This window comes from Chelmon rostratus, chromosome 16, assembly GCF_017976325.1.
Source record: "Chelmon rostratus isolate fCheRos1 chromosome 16, fCheRos1.pri, whole genome shotgun sequence".
In the NCBI taxonomy this organism is placed as follows: Eukaryota; Metazoa; Chordata; class Actinopteri; order Chaetodontiformes; family Chaetodontidae; genus Chelmon; species Chelmon rostratus.
In genome coordinates this window covers 19,885,327-19,907,364 of record NC_055673.1, presented here as the reverse complement: position 1 = coordinate 19,907,364, position 22,038 = coordinate 19,885,327, and the positions used below count along the sequence as shown (strand labels likewise).

The 22,038-nt window shown below is 43.5% G+C and overlaps 1 protein-coding gene across 2 annotated transcripts; it reads left to right on the top strand.

The window, feature by feature from the left end:
* The first annotated feature begins 625 nt into the window (after positions 1 to 625).
* Positions 626 to 18,491, top strand: nt5c1aa (5'-nucleotidase, cytosolic IAa). 2 transcript variants are annotated; one of them, XM_041955848.1, is made up of 7 exons: positions 626 to 1,114; positions 5,435 to 5,479; positions 8,547 to 8,714; positions 8,844 to 8,973; positions 13,422 to 13,544; positions 17,352 to 17,536; positions 18,138 to 18,491. In XM_041955848.1, exons 1-7 carry the CDS (start codon positions 959 to 961, stop codon positions 18,489 to 18,491), a joined length of 1,161 nt encoding a protein of 386 aa, XP_041811782.1. In that variant the 5' UTR covers positions 626 to 958. The 2 variants fall into 2 exon arrangements, with proteins under 2 accessions (XP_041811782.1, XP_041811783.1); XM_041955849.1 differs by lacking the exon at positions 5,435 to 5,479.
* Positions 18,492 to 22,038: the final 3,547 nt, after the last annotated feature.

The following is a 22,038-nucleotide window of genomic DNA, read 5'->3' as shown; positions in this document are numbered from 1 at the left end:
CCATTCCCTGATCAAGCCCTCCCTCTCTCACGCTCACTCTCTCATCCAGCTGTCTTTCCTGACTGTTTTCACTTTTGTGTACCTGTTACTTATCTCCCCGTTGTTACGTTGCATTTAGTCATTCTGGGTGGCGAAAAAGCACATATGAAAATGTTTCTAGTTTAAACCTACAACCTTCAGGTTAGAGTGTGGAAAATGAGAAGAAATAAAAAAAATAGATGGAAAATCATGCAGAGTGTTAGAATAAGGACAGGATTAAAAAATCTTAAAAAAAAATCACATTCAGCACCAGATTAAATGCCTCATCACGATGGCTATTTTTTGCTGTGTACTTAGTGTGCGCCTGAACATCCCGTGAGCCTCTCGGGCTGTCAACAAGGGACAGTGGAGAGGGTGGAGCCATGCTGAATAAGGAAGCAGGGCTGCGATTGGTCGGGGGGGGGGGGCAGAGGGGAATGGACGAAGCCAGGGAGCGGAGAGAGTGATTGAATGGGACAGAGAGGGAGGCACTGAGTGGGGGGAAAGAGAGAGACACAGAGATAGCAGCAGATGGACTGCTGCACAGCCTGCAACACACTTACAAAGGACAGACTGTGTGTGTGACAGAGTGTGTGTGGATGCATGCGGAGTGAAGCCGTGTGCAGGAGAATGGGAGTGAGTGAGTGAATGGCTTTCATGTGCTCTGGAACTGGAAGCAGTGAGCAATAATCCCCTTGAGGAAAAAAAGGATACAGACACCTCGGCTGCTTCCGCAGGGCAGGTGCAAGCCCAGCAAATTACTGTAGCAAGCCTGTTTTCAATGCACGTCAATGGAGCATCTCGATAAATGCTACAGACTGTAGCGGGACATTCTGGTCATTTGATCTCGCAGGAGAAGAGAACCGTGTCTTTGTCAAAGGCAGAGGAGTGAGTGATAGGTTGGAGGGCGCCTCTGGGAGCACAGAGAGGGGGATCCTCTATGGTCAAGATGAGTCTGGACCCTGTACAGGTGATGAGCGGCCAGGTTAAGGAGCTCAAAGTTGCCCCTTCGTCCAACGGCGACAGCAGAGAATCATGGGAAGGGAAAGAAGAGTTCGATCAAGACCACCTGGGCCTCACCACCAAGCCAAAACCAGTAAGTGTCACCGATCATTCATTAATGTCGGTAAACCTGCCGGTGTGCCCGTGTTTGTTCAGGATCTGGATTATTAGAGGCTAGAATTCAACACGTCATCTCGTCTCATCGGCCCTGTCGCTACACTCCACAGTCAGATGTTTACGTCGCCCACGTGCAACTTAAAGCTGAGTTCATAAGTGGGGGTGATGGGAGGTGGGGGTTACACAAGGTGAGAGAGTGCCACCAAGTTCGGTGTCAAACTTTTCACACCCGTCCTTCAAATTATGAATTGAATTATGGAATTTCAATAACATAACATCTAAAAAACAGCAAAAGAAAGTGGAGGAGCAATTTTTGAATTTACTATCTTCAGAATTCATCAATGACCATGCCATTTATGATTTTAGAGTCTAAGCTAACAAGCTAGCCTACATAAATGATTGTCTAGATTACATTTCTATTTTATCGTCGCTTTTCTTTTTCGCTGGACTTTGGTCTAAAGGCTTGTTGCAGTTGATTAAATTATTTTCGCTCATCGTGACAATGAAGGACATGATCTCATGTATGACAGCAAACATGAACATGAAACCAAACTCATAGCAGATTAGCAGGGCAACATAAACGGTGAATTTAAAATATTTTGCATGTAAATGACTGCGTGCTCCAGGATCATTGCTGGATCACGTGACACTAAAAGTGTCACAACAGGATATTTTTACTCCAGATGTTCTTCGGTGAAAGTGGGCCGCTCACTGTCGGTTATTCCACAAGCAGGTTCCACTCAACCACAGCAAGTCTGCCTCTGACAAACTTCTCAGAAGTAAAAGTCCAGTTTGCAAAAAGGTCGACATGAATCCAAGCTGACAAGTAAAAGAGAACTAGGCATACCCAGTGGCAGAGTTTAGTGCTGTTTATAGCACTGCAGGACTTACACATAGTGCACAGGACACATCAGCATTACCACTGAATCAGGTGACATGGTGCTGAGCCACTTTGAGTTACTCTCAAACCGACCTATTCCAAATATATGCGTGCAGTTAAACATACAGAACATTTGGGTAAGAAAGAAGAGACAGGACGGTGAAAATAAAAACAAAACGAAACAGAAAAGAGTGAACAAAATACTGCAGGGAAAGCAAGCTACCCCACCTAAAAGTGGCTAGAAGCTGAGTAATCTCTGCTGCTTGAGGATTAGTGTGGCCGCAGTGGTGTATTTTCAGACTGCAAACATCCAATGCTGCTTAACTATCAATCCAAATATTACTGCAATAATGACACCAGCCTAATGGACATCACAGATCCATCTGAAACTGTGTACGCTGGGGGGGTTAACTGCGCTGACACGTAAACATATCATATTTAGAGTTTCAAGACCACATAACAGCATTAGTGTATACTGCATCTGATCATCTAGCAGAGGAGATGGACCCTGCAGATTATAGAGCTTTTACTGAAATGAATGGATGATAACACGACAGTAAAAACTGAGCAGGATAAAGCTGTGGCCGTGACGACATCATTTTACGTTGTTGTTACATCCTGCATGGTATGAGAGATATCACCACATGTGCAAATGAATAGGAAAGATAAATAGGGGATAATAATGAAGCTTTTACTCAACAATGCAGGCCTCATTAATAAGAAAAGGCAGTGCTAATTCAGTATTTCTTTCATTTCATCTTACTTATGTAATTTTAGTTCACATTAAATGGCAAGGTCAGTGTAATTAAATCGCATTCATATTAAATTAAACCAGCTTCTCCACTACATGGAGTCTGAAGGTCCAAGAAGGGAAAATGACTCAGGGGCTGTAGGTGAGATAGAGCTGGCTTATCTTAAATATTTAGGAGGGTGACAAAGTTATTTTTAATAACTAAGTAAATAAACTAACTGTTGTCAGTTTTCTTTTCCAATGTTAGAGTCATAATCTGAATTGAAACACAAGGAGTAAAATGTTACATCTTCACAGCTGTTACAGCTTCATATAAACACCAAGGACCACAATAAACCCCCAAGAATATGAAGCCAGTAGAAAAATTCACATCCATCGAACACTTCATCGATTCTTTATCGATGAGCAACAGACATGTTTGACAAGCATGAGACATCAGTTTGTCCACTGGCAGGAGAGCAGAGCACGAGCATGGTTTCACGATTCTCTCTCATTTCTGATTGGTGCAGTCTGAGATGTTACAAATGCCCTTTGTTTAAAACGGGTAAATCTGTGGTTTCAAGCCAGGTTTTGAGTCTGAGTTTCAGTATTACTGAGTTTCAGTATTACTGAGTTTCAATACGATTACAAACCAAAAATAATAACAAAGATGAAAAATATATTGATTTTCAGCCAGTGTGACAGTATTTGAAGTTAGGACAAGTTCTGATTCATGCTGAATCAGAACATAGAAGATTTGGAAACATGTGCAAACATCCCACAAATTGGTGGGAATTGACTCCAGGACCTAGACCAGACCTGAGGAAAATACTGTAAACGCACAAAATTACTTTCTTACATCAAATATGAGCCTTGGCAGGAAAGCTTTGTCCAGTGTGGGACATCAGTTTGTCCTTTTGCAGACAGAGATGGACCATCACAGACCATGTGCAGACTGAATTTCATGGCTCTGTCTCTACATCTTGTGGCGCTAAAGGTTATGTTAAAAAAAAGACCCATTCACACCCAGCATGCCCACTATGTAGTATTTCCTCACTGTGTGCAAGCTGTGTTTGCATGCTATCAGAATTTGGAGGCTGGATATGGGAAGTTTAAACTCAAGCAAACGCAGGCTTACTGTTTGAAAATCCAACCAGTGTCTTCATTTTCCACATACGTAAGCTAACATAAAGCACTTTACAACAGGTTTCAAGTTAAACTACTTACTGTATGAGTCTGATCTCACACTTTTCTGTATCATCCTTACTAGGAAATAACTATCTTTACACTGTTATACAAGGAATCCTGTTTCTTTTTATTCACGTCCTCTAAATGGATCACTGCTAACTCAATTAGCTTGCTAGCTGCAGCTGATAAAATCTGCCAGCAACAGTTGCAATTTCAGGTAAAGACCGAAACTGTTGATTTAATTCACTGAACAAACCTTCGAGTGTTGTATGTTTCACTTATTGTATGACTGAAGTCATTATGTTGCCAAAAAGCCACAGAATGTTATCGAAATGACTGCATTCAGTTTATTTATTTCCTATAAGACACATAGAGCAGCATTGATCAAGTACAGCTTAGACTGGCCTGGTTTCAGACAAACATTAACATTGCTGTTCATGGCAGTGTTCAGTCACACTCCTCTGTCACCATATCTGCCAAGGCCTGAACAGACTGCATCATCACTGGCCTTTTACTTATCTATAAATATCAGCCCCCCTGCACCGCTCCTCACCCCCACCCCGTCACTTTCTGCTCACACGCTCACCTCTTTATCTCCCCCTCTGTCCTCCCCCTCTCTGTTGTCTGGAGATCCCTTCCACCTCTCCTCTTTTCATTGTCAGAAGGATGGAAGGGATGTCTCACGGCCTCAGATGTGTAAATAACAGATGACTCATGGATATGGGTTATGCAAAGGTACCAGTCCTGCTGATCTGGCAGAGCTCTGACAGGATTAATATAGAGGATGGGAAAGAGAGGAGGGGCAAGGTTCAACAACAACCCCCCACCACCCACCCCCTTTTTGTTTTTTGGACAATAAATGCTGCTCTAATTCTGCATGCAATATAGACTAAACACAAACGAATGTTTAGTTTTTAATTCCCAGCTGGTTTGATTATATTCACTTGTCATTGTCCCCATGCAAATCAATAAGTAGGAGGTGATTACAGTTCCTGCGGGGTCCTGTGCAGAGGAGCCTTGTGATCGATGCGTTCCCAGTGGGTGGGAGGCCCACTGAGAGAGGGCAGGCTGTTAACACTACCAGTATCAAATCGCAGCAAAGGACTGGACTCGAGCTCTGGGATGACTCCCAGGCTGTGTGACATGTTATTCATAGATTAAAATGACTCTAATGGATAAGCTGCAGCAAAGGTCTCGTACATGTGCAAGGCTGTCTCTGACATTCAGAGAGAGAAACCGTGTTATCCACTGAAACCTACACAGCACATTGTGTCCTATGCAACTGTCTGTCTTCATATTGGAGAACTTGATTAAGGTGTCAGGGACTGCGAGGAAAACAAATCAATATATAGAGGCCAATTATGGCTTTACACAAAATTCAAAGCTTCTCTACAAGAAAAAGAAAACAGAGTATTTTTGAATGGACTGTCAGTGAACCTCAGTTGTAAATGAATGTTCTGAATACCCAGTGAGTAAAAACAAACTGTCATTTTGCTAAGGTGACAGAGAGACGAGCCCGGAAGGTGGAGGGAGGCGTGTTCTTCGTAAGTATGTCCCATCATCACGTGAGGTCAAAGGTTGTGTCCATGGCTACTGAATGACCATCACCACCGCCCTTTCACCTCCTTTTAACCTGCTCTGTCGATGCGCCTGCATGATCACGGACCACCACCCCTCCGTCCACCCCCACCCCCGCTCCACTAACCAACAGCCTGACCCGCTGCATCGTCACGTGTGCTGTCATGTTGATTCATGCTGCAGCCTTCGGTCCCGGGCTGGTCTGAGCTAATGAACCAACATGCCATCTTCTAATCACTAGACAGCCGCTGAGAGCTGCTTTGATTTGTGAGCACATGTTCCTGAGTTTTGAATTTTAATATCAGCTGACAGATTATATCCTCTGCTATAGGCTGAAGAAAAATCCCACTTAGTGATTGATATGTACGTTAGCATTTTACGAAACTCGGTTTGGGAAAACCCATTGTGCTATGAACACACTCAAGGAAGCTATAGCCAGGCTAGGCTAACTTCCATTCAGATTCCTAGTGCCTGATTCCTACCTGACATTATGTTTGAAGTATTGTTATGATGACATCACCTGCTGAGTCATTGGTGGCTCCTGTGCACTCATTAAATGTTCCTCCTGCACTTCACAAGGAAGGAAGGTCCAGCTGGTGTTACCTGGGTTGTGTTGTGGTGATGGCAAATGACCAGACTGTCACAGCAACAGCTGAGACCTCAGCAGTCAGCAGGTTACCCTGTGTGTCATATCATGTCAGAGCAGTCACACAGTAATATAGAAGCCCTTAAATCTAGTGACGTGTCCGTCGTGAACCAGTTGGCTCTGAGTCAGTTCCTTTAGATGAAAGATATCAGCCGGCTCCTATCTGAGAGCTGAATTCTTTCTGTTTTCTAAATCAAGATAAGATCATCATAGGACGACCCTTTAATATATTTTTTGAATGATGATCCAGAAACGTCTCACTTTGGTAATGACATTAAGAGCCAAACATGGTGAGATTTTTAGATGTTGCACCAGTTGCCAGCATATAAAACATTTTAGCACCCACCCACCTACACATGTTGCACCAATCACATTATGGTATTGACAGTAACATGTTACCAAACGTTCACGTCCCCTGGAGAAAAATAATGTCATAGCAGACAAATTAATACAATTTTAAATGTCTTCTTTTTAGCAATTAGAGTTTTGACCAACACCAAATATACTGTACAGTTTACATTGATTCTTGGCAAAAATGAATTTTGAATTCAGTTTGACTAGAAATGAAGTAATTCCCCTGTGATGCTGCACAGTGACTTTGGAATTTGGCATCAAGTGAAATGATTCTAGTGAAAACTTTCTAAGTAAATGAGAAAAAGAAGGCAAAGCTCCACATTTAGTCTATTTTCGTGCGGAAGTGTTCTTTTACCTTCACCCCTCTCTTGCACTTTTGAAGGTGATGGGTGTTCATTTAATTTTGTCCTGACAAACATCAACCTTCACCTGCACCCTGGGGACAAGCTCCCTCCCTCTGGTGACAAAACAAAGCCAGTCTCATCAGCGCGTGGTGCAAACACTGCCTTTACAAACATCTGTGTACAGTATATAATGCACACATGTACGCAAAACCTGCAGGAAGGTGATGTGTGTATTTTATATAATAGAGAATTTTTCGCCTGAGAAAGCTATGACTTCTTCATACGTGTAAAAACATGAATTACACACAACAAGAGAACCCTGCAGACAGGAGACGTGATTAAAGTTGGATTATGTTTGATCAAACTGAATTTTTTAATATGATTAAGATGTGGGTCAGGATTAATCCTGACAAGGTGATGTGTGTGTTTGTGTGTGTGTTAACAGGTAAGTAGGTGACATGTCAGCAGGCCCTGGTGTTGTGATGGAATAAGGCTAAATAGAGGGACAATGGCTCAGTGCCCCCGTCAGCCTGTGGCCTATTTACCAGCACGCCGCCATCGAGGCATGGACACAAACATGCATGTGTCTGAATACACCGATTCCGACTCCCACTGCAACACACAGAATAGATGTAGACACACATTTGCATTCAGTTTTTCCAATAAAGTTCAAGTTTTTGTACTGATAACACAATAAAATAGCACCAACTTTATCTCTATTATTAGATTTATTGCATCATTGGATTATTTCAGGCAGCATGCAAGATTTAGAGCTTCCTCTGAAAAGTACAAACACACACACACACTCTCACTGGCGTGTTATTGTACTTTAAATTAGTCAGCCCCCTCTGCCCCCTCACCCCTCTCGTCCCATCGCCCAGACATCATTTGAGTTCAGCTGCCCGCTGTGGGCACTAATGCTGGCTGCCCCCATAGGAATGCCGCCCTCCCCCTCCACACTCTAGCACCCAAGCATAAACACACATCGGGCAACATGAGCTCAGCATGAGGCTTGAGCTGTGTGTTCTGTTCATGGGGGAGCAGTCTTCAAAGCTCCAAAATCCTACATTTTCACACTTGGCACACTCTGACATTGCAGTTCCATCTGGTGAGTCACTGATTATTTGACATAAATGTGTGGCCAAAATGCGATGCAGTGTAATTAAACACGACAGCCTCCAGAATGGCCACAGAGTTGAATCAACATCTGCACTCAGGTATTTGCAGCCGCAGCTGTGGTGTATGGTGGGAAGTGGACGGTCATGTGACCGTACGCGCATAGTCTCCTTATCCCACGATTAGAGATTAGTGACAGATCTCCATTCATGCAGTTTGCTGCAGGATAATGGCATTACAGCGGATAACAGGCATGGCAATACGTGAAATGTATTTGCATGTATCCCAGCATGCAATGTGATGTGAAGAGCTCTAATAAAGGTTTAATGATGTTGCCCCAGAGGTCTCTTGTAAAAAGTACTAGCAGCACTTGCACAAACATTCAGAGTATTATTAGCAGGGTTTGGTTGTAAGGTCAGTGTTTCCCACAGGTAAAAATAGGCTCATCCATTCCTCTGACACCTTTCATCTCTCCTCCACCTGTGTTTTCCAGTCACCATCTCGATGGGTCATCACTCCTCGCTGTTCCTCTTCATCACGCCCTTTTCTATCTCGCCTCTCTTTTTTCTGCAGCCGAAGCCCGAGAACGCGGTGACCGTGGCTGTTTCTTCCCGGGTCTTGTTTCGGACTGAGCGCGAGCAGAAGGTGTTCGAGCAGAAAGGAGTGGAGGAGTACCTGAGATACCAGATCGAACACGAGAACGAGCCCTTCGCCCCGGGACCAGCTTTCCCCTTCGTCAAGGTTAAAGTCACTCAAGCATACACTCACAGACACGACGACAGCAGGACAGATTTTCAGGTGCAGCCTGAACGTTTCACTTTTCCTCTGCTGCCCTGAGCTTCTGGGCTCACTGTTGCTGTTTCCCGACAGGCTCTGGAGGCAGTGAACGCTCACCTGCGGGAGCTGTACCCACAGAGCGAGGAGCTGTTTGACATTGTTTTGGTGACGTACAACCATGCGCACGTAGGAATCCGACTCATCAACACCATCAACCATCACAGTGAGTCTGACTGAGATCGAACTATAAAGAAGCTCCAAGCTGAGAAAAGTGGTGCTTTACACTCAGCATGTCTCTCAGAGTTAGACAGTAGTGGCAATGACACATCAGGTTATAGCTTCTATATATAGAATTTGAAAAGTTATGACTTCGGCGACCCTCAGTGGGACTAACAGAAGATGCAATGTGGCAGACAGAATAGTGGCTTTAAATGCCGCAGCGTCCCGCCATTGGTAGATTAGTAAGAGATCAGATTTCTGTCACCCACACTGACACATTTCAGCTAGACAAGATCTCTCCATGTACTCTCCATGTAGCCAAACTAAACATATAACACCCACTGTCATTTATTCAAAAGGCTGCACATGTGCGTACACAAAAAGATGCAGGAGAGAGAAAATACAGCATAAAAAGGAATAATAGTAATAGTAAAACACAGGCCAGCAGAACAACTTGGAAGACATAGATAAAATAAAATAAAATAAATGTGCAAATATAAGCTTGTATGCCAGCAGTGCATGAGTGTAGAAGCTGATGCGGTCAGTGTCTTGGTGAGGGCATTACTCAGGAACAGGGAAAAAGATTTTCCACATTATTGTGTTATTTTTACCAAGTTCTGTCCACTCTGGAGGAGGAAGCGTTCAACATGACACAGATATGTTCAAGGGTATCGAAAATCTGGAATATAAAGTTACAAATTCTGCAAAATCAGAAAGTGTCTGCAGGTTAGAGTCATCCGTATTTACAATTCATGAGTATATCTCGGAAGAAAAACCATGTAATGATGCACAGGACCAAAGCATGTGAATTAAAGAGGCCCAGGCTTCTGACTTTCTGACTCTATCCAAAACCAACACATGAAATTCATTGTAAAAAACATGGTCAGTTTGTGGTTGTGAGTTCTTTAGTGTATTTTGTTGCATCCAGTAAAGCAAAGGGGACTGTAAGACATCAATATAATGAGATAATCCAAGCAGCTGACGCAAGCTCAGCTGAGAAACAAACACCAAAGTGTATGAACAGCTGACTGACAGGCCCTTCCCAGGGATATCTCAGACCCTGTGATGACGTCTTCCTCACAGACCACTTCCTGTTCGGCTCCTCACATGTTTCCATGTCCTCGCAGCGTCAGGTCGGGCTGAGTTCAAGACGACCTCCTTCGGGATGTAAGAATAATCCGAGAGGCCCGAAACAAAAACAGGCCCAAGCGGAGCCACCGAAGCGACACATGGCCCTCCAGATGATCCCGTGTTAGATCTCTCTGGTGGCTCCCAGCACGAAGGGGCCGATACATTCAAACAGTCCCCTGACCCCCGACCTTCCCTACAGATCTGAAGGAAAACACAGCTCTCTGATGCCACAGGACGAGGGTTTGTTGAACATGATCCCTGCAGTACTGGGCAGCAATGGGTCCCTGTGGCTGACGTGAGCCTAAAAATGATTAAAAAAGAAACATCTTTAGCTTTTTACATATGAAAGTGAATCTGGGCACCGCAGAGAAACATTTAGATACTCATTTACCTCTCATCAGCTGCTTACACCTGCTATTTTTAGCAGCAGCACGATGAAGTATCAAGTTTCTCATCTTGTTTGCAGATGATTGGGGATAGCTATACAGTTACAGTAATGCAAGGCTGCGAGTGACAAGGTGCCCCCCAGCAATTTCATGCATCTACTTCATTGGCTGGTCGTGTAATGTGCTCCGTGTGCAGAAGATTGAGCTTCCACATGATGACATTATCGTTCTCTATGGAAATCAGAAGCGGAGCCCCTACACGACCTCATATCTGCATGCAATATGCATAATATCCTGCATGGACACACGTTAGCTGCCGTGTGATAGTGTGTTAAACTGCACAATGGAGCTGCTCGTTTTTTGGTGCAGTCCTGCTGATTTCCTGCTTTCCTGTTATCATGTTTTAGATCTTCCGAACAAGCAAATAAATCACACGGAGACAGATGATATGAAAACGTTTTTGCAGCGGGGGCGAAAAACAAGATACAAAGACATCAATGATGAGATTTTCCCTCGAGTGGCTCCCACGCTCCGGCAGCCGTCTTAAAGGCAGAGGACGCACGGGAGGGTTGATGTGATGAGGTGCAGCGCGGTGCGGGGTCAAACTCACCAGGGCCCGACTACAAAGCTAAATAAACCATTTAGAAAATGTGCACAGGACAGGAGGTTCTTTGAATGATGGCGAGATCACTCGTGGGCTTTAAAGAACACTGTCTCCCTGTTTGTTTTTTAGTCGCCATCTGCCTTCATCTTAATAATGAGTCATGTCGTCTTTGTTTCTGTCACTGCTGCTGAGCTCATATTTTCCTGTCTCACAGCTTTTCAGGAGACAGTTTGTTTGTTGCATCTTAAGTTATCCACGAGACTGTTAGTGAATGTTCTTAAGTGTTTGCTTTCTTTCTCTTAAACCACTGAATAGCTTTAACCTCTTTTGTTTTTTTAAACAATCTGAGAGGTTTAGACGAGAAAATCTACGACGACTCACAGACATATTAAACATGCGACCGGGGGCTGCAAGGGGACATTGGTCCGTTTTGAGTGGGGTCAGCAGCTGAAACGGTTGGGAGCTGCAGCGCATGAGCACTGCTGTTTTTATGTGTATGTGGTGCCAGACGTTCTTCGTTTGGTGACCTGTGTCCTGCTGGGAAAAACTGTTACCACAACGATGAACATGAAACAGTTAAAAAAACATTTGGTCAATGAAGCAAGGCATGCCGGAGAAGAATTTTAATGGGTTAGCATTGAAGCTAACAGTGGTCTGCACCTTGCTTTGTGTTCTCAGAGTTAGAAAAAGGCACCCAATGCCTAGCGTCCATAAGCACTATCGATAAAGCTTTACAAATATATAATATGCATCTGTTTGAAAAAAGGCAGACCAGTCATCTGTATGGATGAATGTCTCAGATCATCACTTTGAGTTTACTTACTCTCTTTCACAGACACAATTTCCCACCAGTTTATTGTCTGACTTTCAGAATGTGTCAGAACTGTCGTTCGTGTTTATTTGTGGAAACAGGAAACCCTTTGCTGTTGTCCATCATTAGCATTTCAACCGCACCTCCGCAAAAGACCCCCGCAAACAAAGAGAGCTAGATGCCTTTGTGTTCGTCCACTTTCAGCTGAAACACTGCGCAGCGTCGCACACAGATGGGTCGATCACATCACAGATTTATCACAGTGAGGTTGTCTGACAAGATGAACACGCAGCGAGTGCAGCTTAATGACAGCTCGTATTGTGTGCTCAGCACCGCCGACATTTCAATTGAGTGGACGCAGAGGGAGGAAGGTGACAGAAAGCTACTTTACGGCTCTGCGGTAGCTTTTGGCTGTGAAGCAATGCTGAAGGCCATCTTTAAGGGACACTGCCGTGAGAAGTCTGACTAGTCGTGATTAGCGCCACTCAGCCTGTTCATGTCATCAGTTATCTTGGCTTTGGGCTTGAACACAACAAATGTATGAAAGAAAACAACCTGGGGCCAGGCACTGAGAGTGTATTAAAAATACCTTATTGGTTGCATTATGGGAAATGAAGGATCCAGCTGTTGTGGCGTCTCTGCTTCTGCTGCATGTCTCTCACAAGTCTCTCATCTGTATAGGAGTGCAGTAATAAACGGCTGCTCCTTTAACATGGATGAAGTTTCTTGCCCGGTGGAGCTTTGAATAAATGCCGTAGCCTTGCCGTCTCTCTTTTCATAATCAGTATATAATCTCCCACCCAGGCTAACCTTCACTTTTACTATATGTCCATCTATCTTTGGTGTCACCCGCCTATTCTCATTCTTTTATAACCTTCAGCGCTTCTCATACTCATTCTGTCACATCTCCATCCCTCCATCAGTCTATTACTCCTGTGCCCTTTCTGATGTCCCCCATCTCCTGCACTCCCACATACGCATCACCTCATTTTACCTGGAAAGCCCTGTAATTGTGGATCTAATTGCCGAATGTCATTCTCCTCTCGCTCCCCACTGCTCTTTGGATGAGGCCACAGCAGAGAATTGAGAGCCTCCCTCAGCCGAAACGCAAACAGACACTTTCCCACCAGTCCTAATTCCTTCTGCCTCATATCTGCAAAGCTCTGCCCCGCATTAAGTCCCCTTCTCCCCCTTCTACTTAACCCCGTCTTTGGACCCTCTCCCGCTCTCTTGTAAGTTTATCCTCTCACCCTGTCCTAACCTCCTCTTCCCCCCCTCCACTTCACCTCCTGAAATTGCTGATCATGAACTCCACGACAAATTCAGTCACAGCTCCCAGCACAAACAGAAACATGTTTCTGTTTTGTTTTGACTCTTTAAAGTCACGTGATGTTGGCTGTATCATGTAACAGTACTGTTATGGATCTGTAATGCAGCTAATATATTGCATGTCGACATTTAACACCGGCTGATGTGCTGAAACTAAAATCCTTGTTGATGTTTGTTCCTCTTGTGCCCAGATTTGTTCATTGAGAGGTTTTGTATGACGGGGGGAAGCAGTCCTATTGGCTACCTGAAGGCGTGGCACACCAACCTCTACCTGTCTGCTGACGCTGACAAGGTCAGGGAGGCGCTGGCTGAAGGTGAGCACACGCACATACACACAGATGAGGAAGAACAAGTACAATTTTACAATGTATCTGTTACTTTAGAGTGAAAGATGAGCCAGAAAGTTAAAAAAAACAACAACAACATTGTATCAATGAGTAGGTTTACATTATCCTAATCTTTGTTTTTTATTTTACTTTTTCCACATATAGAAATGACTTTTATATGAGAAATGTGGTAGCTGATCATCTGGTATCCTTGATTTTGATAAGATCAGGGCCAGTCTTTTATCACATTTGCTTGAATTAAATTTCTAAAGGCTTAAAAGCCAACTTGGAAGTAAAAAAGACACATTTTTTTCTATGGGTTCATGTTATGGGCCAAGTGAAAAGCTGGACCCCAATGCAGGACACAGATTCAGCTGAATTAGATTGAAAAAAGGATTTATTGTTACAAAAGGTAAACTGATCAGTGGGAGCTGATCTGTGCAGATCCAGGAGGGAGCGCAGGCAGGCAGGTGAGGTGAGGCAGCAGGAGTTCAATAGTCTGGTAAAGACTGGTGAGGAGAACCAGGTTTTTGTCCTGTGGCTGGCGATTCATGGATTGGCTGCAGCTGTGACGCCAGAATATCACAAGGATCAGGTGTAGGTGAATCATGGTTGAGAACAAACTGCCCAGTCCAGACACACACACACACACACACACACACACACACACACACACACACACACACACACACACACTCACTCACAAACAGGGATAAACACAAGGAGAGGACCCAAAGGGACAGGGGAAGACACAGAGAGGCACAAGTAAGGGGAGGCAGAGGCATCCTGGCACTTTAACCTATCTGCTGCGTTGCTCATGCTTGAAATCCTAACTCTGTATCAGTGATATCTTTTTATGGCAAAGAATATGTGATTTTTGTTTTTTCAGGTAATTCTGTTTATATATCATGAATTCCTACTTGCTGAACAATTTCTGTCAGATTATTTTCTATTATTTCATCTCTTCAGATAAAAAGAAATAATCTCTATGGAAATAAGATAATGGGAAATTTGCTTTATGATGTTATTCAACATTTTTTTGGAAAAAGACTAATTTGTTTTCTTGCTGAGAGTCAATGCTAAGATTGATGAAACTCTCTTTTGTCAGTGGCTGGTTAGCTTAGCTTAGCAGAAAGACTGGGGACAGGGGGAAGCAGCTGGCTTGGCTCTGCTCAAACTTACAAAATCCACATAGTAGCACCTCTAAGTCTTACTGATGAACATGTTATGTGTCAGGACTCAGCTCTGGTTTTATGGAGGGTTATCTGCTAGACCATTTAATTTCCTGGAGGCTAAATTACGAATCCTACCATGGCGAAGGGATGACCTGCCCTACTCTGCCTCTGATTGGTCCTTGTTGCCTTAGTTGGTTGGGTTGGTTAGGATTAGGCATGAGGAGCAATGATTGGTTAGGGTTAGGCTAGGAATACCAGGGTAAGACAATATGAGGCAGAGTTGGGCCTATTTATTTTCATTAATTTCATTTTTGTACAAACATCTATTTGCAAAGACTGTACATTTGATTGTTATCATTGTAATTATAAGTGCAGCTGTAATGGCAGAATGATTGGAAAGTCTTTGAAAGAGGTTGGCAGTTTTTTGATATGTGTAATTTCAGATAAATGGAACAAAACTTCAACGGTGCTGTTAAGATACATTTTAAATGAAAAGTTTGCCAGTATAATGCAATAAAATTCTGACACTGCATAATGAGTTGCAGTGATGGACATCTCCAATGCTGCAGGCACGTTGCTATAAACCAGCACACTGATTACTTCCTCTCTTTATATTTTCTTGATGGATTCCTGCATGGCATGCACTAAAAGGAATACCAGCAGTGCTCTGACTGTGGCTCTGAATATATATCAACATTAGAAAACATGTGTTGCTCTCTGCCAAACAAATATAAAATGTTAATGTGCTCTGCTGACAAGGAGCTGAAAACAGAATATACTGACGTGAAATGTGTGGGACTTGAGGTGACAACCGCTTCTGAAGGTTTGAATCTGTTCAGTGCAGCACATCTCATGCTGCATTATTACTGCTGGCAAAAAGGAAGAGCACAAACTGAAAAGCCATGAAACCAATTTTAAGTTAATTGAAAACAAAACAAAAACAAATAACTAACAAAACGTGTATTATCTTAATTGACACAAAATGTGTTCTTAGCTAGAAAGTCTTGATTTTTTAGCTGTCAAAACCAGAAAACAACATATGGTGTCCACTGTATCACTGTGTGGAGAGGGCTGGGGGGTAATTAGCTGGAGCACCGATCGATCAGTGTGGCCACATACCTCTTAATATGACTTCAGGGATATTCTTCATGTGACTTGCACGCTTAATGCCAATTTTTGGGGACATTACATAGACTAACCATAACCATAACTACAACTTGCCTAACTCTAACCTTAACCCAAACCTTAAACTAAACCTAAACGTAACCCTTAACCTTAAAGGATAACTTTCGTTTTTTACAACCTGGACTTTATTTGTAGCATTAAATACGACCATTTAGACACCCCGACAACTTTGGTGGCATTTGGAGTCGTTTTGAAGAAATTAGCCCCAGAAGAGCGGTGCGTATATCCTACAGCTAAACGAGCCGACCGCCGCAGAGTTAGCCGTGTTGTGGCTGGTTGCTCGGAGCGCACGGCGCTCGAAAATGACATCATCCACGTCAGAGGTAGTTGTCTAGAGACGCTGGATGTTGATAACATGCCACCACGGGCTCAGAGGGGAATAGAACCAGCATATCATAACAAAATACTGAAATATGAACGAGTTTCACCGCAGATTATGCGTTTATAGAGGCTACGCACAGGTGCCCTGATTACTCGCATTATACAGATATAAGCGCCGCTCCTCTGGGGCTAATTTCTTCAAAACGACTCCAAATGCCACCAAAGTTGTCTGGGTGAGTAAATGGTCGTATTTAATGCTACAAATAAAGTCCAGGTTGTAAAAAAACGAAAGTTATCCTTTAAGTCTTCATCCTAAAATTGTTCATTTACATTATGGAGACTTGCGTTTGGTCCCAATTAGGAAGGCGAGTCCCCACATCGTGGGTGTATAAACTTAATTTATGTCCGCCATGAGTAACACATGTACACGAACATACACAGACACACACACACACACAAAGAGTCAAGCAAAGGAAGTGTCCTTGACATTTTACTTGAAAGATCTTAATTAGCGGTGTAGCTGTTAATACTTCCTGTAAGCTGAAGGCCATTACAGGTCTGTTTTCAGTGTTTTCTTTTTTTATATAAGACTACAGCTGCAACAATGTCATTGAAAACATTCCTGATTTGTTCTATTTCTAGCAAGAACTGAAGCAATGAAGTGAAGTGAAGTGATTGCTGGTTTTCCCTCGGCAAATAATGCTTCACTTGATTTTGAGCCATTCAGCTCTTGTCCAGCCCAGTATCAAGGCAGTTCACGAGGTTTTTCATGACATTCAGCTCGACGCTCAAACTGATTCTAATCTAATATAAAAGGTGAGAAAGTCTGCAAAAGGAGGTGGTCGAGGTGGCTGGGATGGATGAACGAGTCAAAGACAGGACTTCCACACAGGAGACCGGGGGTTTGATTCCAGTGTGAAACCAATTGTTATTTTAAGATGCCATGATACTGTGTTGGATTGCCTGCTGGTATCAAGTGATGTGCAGTGGAGTGAACTGAAGTAACATCAAGTGGAGTGAAGTGAGGTTTGTACAACCACCACTTCCCTTTAACTGCCTTCACTTGATTGACGAACCTGTTGTGACTGATGTCTCCGGCCGTGTTGGTGTCCAGGCATCGCTGCAGCCACCATGTTCATGCCAGAGAAGCAGACAGAGGTATCACAGTCCCAGCTGAGGGTGGCCTTTGACGGGGATGCCGTCCTCTTCTCTGACGAATCTGAGCGCATCTTCAAGGCCCATGGGCTGGACAAGTTCTTCGAGCACGAGAGGGACCACGAGGACACGCTACTGGATCATGTATGTAGTTTTCACTGGAGGTCTGCTTGGACATTTTCTCTTCAACAGCAGCTTAAGTGTTGTCACCACGCTTTACACTGAATAATCATAGATGGAGTCCATAAATTTAATTCTATCACAGAATGGGTGAAGTTTGGATTTTTTGACATGTATAATTTAAAAATTAAGGCAGAAATTAAGTCAAAGAAAATGTAGGTGATCTTTACACCCTATTCTCCTTGGTAGCCTCACATTGCTGTTGCTCTTATCACCTGTAAATGATGATGAAGGTGTTTTTAATATAAAATCCATTTCATTAACTGATTATTCTATGACTTAATTCAAAATGATGTGATAAATGGTCTCAAATGGCACTAGGCTACAGACCGTCAGTTGCATCGTTCTATCAGACCGACAGCAATTTATGAATATAGTTTTAAACTTTGCACGCTTCAAAATGCACTAAAATAAAATGGTGCTAATTCAATAAAAGTTTCATGTGCATAAAATGTGTCATGACAAGGGATAAAAGTAATGATGCACAAAACAAGACACTGAAACACGAGAGAGCACGCAGTATCACCAGCTCTGCTTCATCACGATCTGTCCTCCTCTCTGGCAGGGTCCCCTGAAGGGCTTCCTGGAGGCACTGGGGAAGCTCCAGAAAAAGTTCTACGCCAAAGGCCAGCGCCTGGACTGTCCGATCCGAACGTACTTGGTCACAGCCCGTAGCGCGGCCAGCTCCGGGATCCGAGCGCTGAAGACACTCAGGGCCTGGGGACTGGAGATCGACGAGGCCTTGTTCCTCGCGGGAGCGCCGAAGGGCCCCATGCTGGAGAAGATCCGGCCCCACATCTACTTCGATGATCAGATGTTTCACGTGGAGGGAGCGGCCGAGATGGGCACCATCGCTGCCCATGTGCCCTACGGCATTGCACAGAAATACCCCAAAAAGAACACCAGTGCGGGGAAGTAGCCAGCAGGACTGGAGATGCAAATGGCACGGTCATCCAACCAGAAAAAAAAGAAAAGAAGAAGGACGAGATGGAGAAACATCTTAGAGCTGAGCAAAAAGAGACTGAGAAGTTTCAGAAAGCTTGGAAAGATAAACTTAAATATTAATGGAAATGCATCATTTCCATACTGTAGCAATTGTTAGCTTGTTTTATCACAAAGTAAACTATCTCAGCTGAATGCTATTACATTAGGAACTAGATGCAGGTCGAGGTAGAGGAGAAGTTGAGATGATGTCAAGTGCCCCTGAGCTTTACTTTTTGAAGCCTCGATCTACTCAGTACTTCAGTGTCCTGTCAAATCTTGCTTCATACAGGAATTTCAAAAGGTGCTTGATTGCCACATCGACCTGCTTTTTCTCTCTCCACTACTCGTCTCCATGAGGAAGACGCCTCTTCAGTGAACACAGGCGGTTATCGGATGAGTGGCTCCACTGATATTTACATGCCTCCTGTGTAAGTGAAGCACAGAGAGTCAGTCAATGAGCCATAAGCGCAGTGTAGAAACTGTACTGATGTAATGTAGCAGGATCAGTGGTCATAATTGAAAGTTTGTGTTTCAATCATTTTACCGTTTGACTTCACAAGAATGTAAAATTGTTTGTTTGCAACTATACAAAATGTGTTGTATATTCCTGAATACTCAATACTATTGTAAGTCCAGAACACATATAGAAAGCCATAATTTTCAGTCGGTGCCTTAGTTTCAATGAAGACTATTTTTAGCGGTGTGGAGGTGTCAGTCCAGCACTGTGGTCCAGACTGAAAGATCTGTCGAATTAATTGCCATAAAATTCAGTACGAACGTTTATGCCAATGAAACCTAAGGTGGGGGTCCTCTGACTTTTCATGTTGCCTCACAGGTTAAACTTCAAGTTTCAGTTCATGACACACCTTCAGCTAATGAATTTCCCTTAGCTTCAGCTACACATTACCATTAGCATGCTAGTGTTTCTGCTCTGAGCATGTTAAATGTATTTCGTATTACTGATGACAGTGTGTTATTTTATTATTCTTAAAAAAAAAAACAAAACAGAATATAGACAGCCATAAGTTTCAGTGGGTGCCTTTAGTTTTTGTGAGTACATGATTTATTGCCATGCAAGCAGTGTGTTCGTGGTCCAGAGAGAAAGTTTCAGCGACCATTAGCATGTTGAAGTTTACCATGCTAGCATGCTAATGACACCTTAGGCTGACAAAGCGCAGGGTTCCCTGATTAAAGTTGAGCAAATTCTCATACTTCTTGATGTAATTGATGAAAACAATGTGGCTTTGCTAACTCAGACCAAATGTGGTAAAGATAAGATCTCAGTGTTTATTCCATCCAGCAGTTTAGCTTTCAGTGTTACCACCTTGCAGGCCCTCTTAGTAGCTAATATGAGAGCATTACAGCCTCTGTGCAACATGTTGAGGTTTCTCACCAACTCAAGTATCACATTAACAGATGTTCAACAAGCAGACAGTTTGATTTTACTGCCCTCTCCTGTACAACAAAGCTTGTACAGAGTCCCGCTCTGCTCAGCTGGAATTAATTGAATCTATTGAAACTAAGTGCATCTGGTAATCAATGCCTCGTTTCAGTTACAGCACGACTTAGGTTGGATTGAGAAACATGAATTTGTCTTTCTTGAAAAAATGGCCGCAGTGGCCTTTTGGAAATGTCAATCCACTTCACATCACTCTGTCGCTGCTGGCGAGTCCTCAGAAATCTTCCACACATAATTAAGCAGATGTGTCTTTTGGCAGACGGTTGCCCTGAAACGATGGCGGAGTTATCGGAGGATAAAGTTTCGGCAGGATCAATCAGGGAGGTTTGGACTTTAGGGGGACATTCAGGATCAGACTAATGCACATGAAGCATTGTTTTAACCTTTCAGCAAGTTTATGATTACTTTATATACACGTAGCCGATGGCACTGCGATAAGAAAATGTACATGAGGAATAATAAAGATGTAAATTATAGCCTCAGATTGAATGATTTAAACACATCACTCCCATACTGGGACTCACTGACGTGCACTCCTGCACTCTACCATGGGGTGGCAGCACTGGAATGATAAATGACCTGCTGCAGCGCCGGTCCTCATTCACCACATGTTGTTTTTATTTAGGATGAAAACTGTTGGGAAATTATCACTTGACATTGATTCAGCAGCTCCATACACATTACAGCTGATGATGTAAAATGTTATCTTTACATAATTGCTCTTTTCATCCTCCTTTTCCTCTCTTTCCTCACATCCTCTCTTCTCTTTTCCGTTCACTCCCATATTTCAGACTTCTCATAGCGCAGAATCATGTTACCACCCGAACCTTCCCTCCCCTATTCACATGACTGTGAAAAATGTGTTAATATTACCAATCGTTCCCAGCTGAATTGTATTCTTCCCAGCAGAGGCTGGGTAATAAAATCCAGAAAGCACCACGGTGCAGTGCTGGTGCATCTGCAGCCATATTGCGAACAACCCCACAGGGACGGGCCCTGCTGGTAAACTCTGATGGACTGACATCCGTGTGGATTTTATAAGCTCCGAAACAGTAAGCAGCTGATATTGCTGCAAAATACATAGTTGCATAGATAAGATATGGCCAGCTGGTGAACTCTACAAAGCCTATGCACAGTTAATAATGACACACAAGCGCAGGCTGCCAGCTGGATCCATAATCAGACAATAACCATCAACGTGAAAGGAGAACAGTGAGAGAGGACAACTCTGTGCTTCACTATGCCAGATTGAGGCGGTGCCTGGGGGCAGAAATGACCATAACAACCCACTCTTCTGCATCTTACAGATACCCCAGTTAGCAGGTAAATGCTCGAAGGTGCTCAAGTGAAAGAGAGATAAAAAGAAATTTAGATGTATTTTCATTTCAGGTGTATAAGCAGCCTGTGGTCTTCTTCAAAAGATCCTAAAATTGGCTGATGGGATGGGGAGACAATCATGCAAGGAAGAGAAATAGAGCAGAGTGAAGAGTGGAGTTATTTTATAGATTGAGGATACGTTCCACTGAGTGCAATTGAGGGCTGAATGTGGGACATTATGTAACAGACCATAAGCTCAAATATAAGCAGTCTTACAGCCAGATGTGACCTACAGAGGAGAGGCTGAGCAGGGGGGTGGGGGATGCAGTAGGTCTTTGTCAGCACTGGATAGAAACACAATAAAGAAGGACAGTGAACGAGAGGGAAAGACAGAGCAAAGCAGCACTTGCTCCAAAGGCTCAGACAACAAGAGTGTTGTTTTCCTTCTGCTCAGTTACAAAGCGGAGTGGCACCCGTGGAGGGAAAAGATGGGTGACTCAGCCCGTCTTGGCAGAGTTGGCGATCAGACTCAGAGGGACTCTGCAGTGGGAGACCAGTCCGCAAAATGTTTTCGATCTGTTCCGGCACACTTTCTGTCTGCTGCGCACTCCAGCTCCGAAGCTTTTTAAGGTCCTAAAATAGACACTTTCCTGAAAGTGCCGCAACGTGTTTAATTAGGAATTGAGCTGAAACAGCTTTGACAAGG

Excerpts from the sequence above, each read along its gene's own strand:
- nt5c1aa (XM_041955848.1), top strand. The coding sequence starts at position 959 with ATGGTCAAGATGAGTCTGGACCCTGTACAGGTGATGAGCGGCCAGGTT. Across the intron at positions 1,115-5,434 it reads TCACCACCAAGCCAAAACCA|GTGACAGAGAGACGAGCCCG; the intron begins GTAAGTGTCACC and ends CATTTTGCTAAG. Across the intron at positions 5,480-8,546 it reads TGGAGGGAGGCGTGTTCTTC|CCGAAGCCCGAGAACGCGGT; the intron begins GTAAGTATGTCC and ends TTTTTTCTGCAG.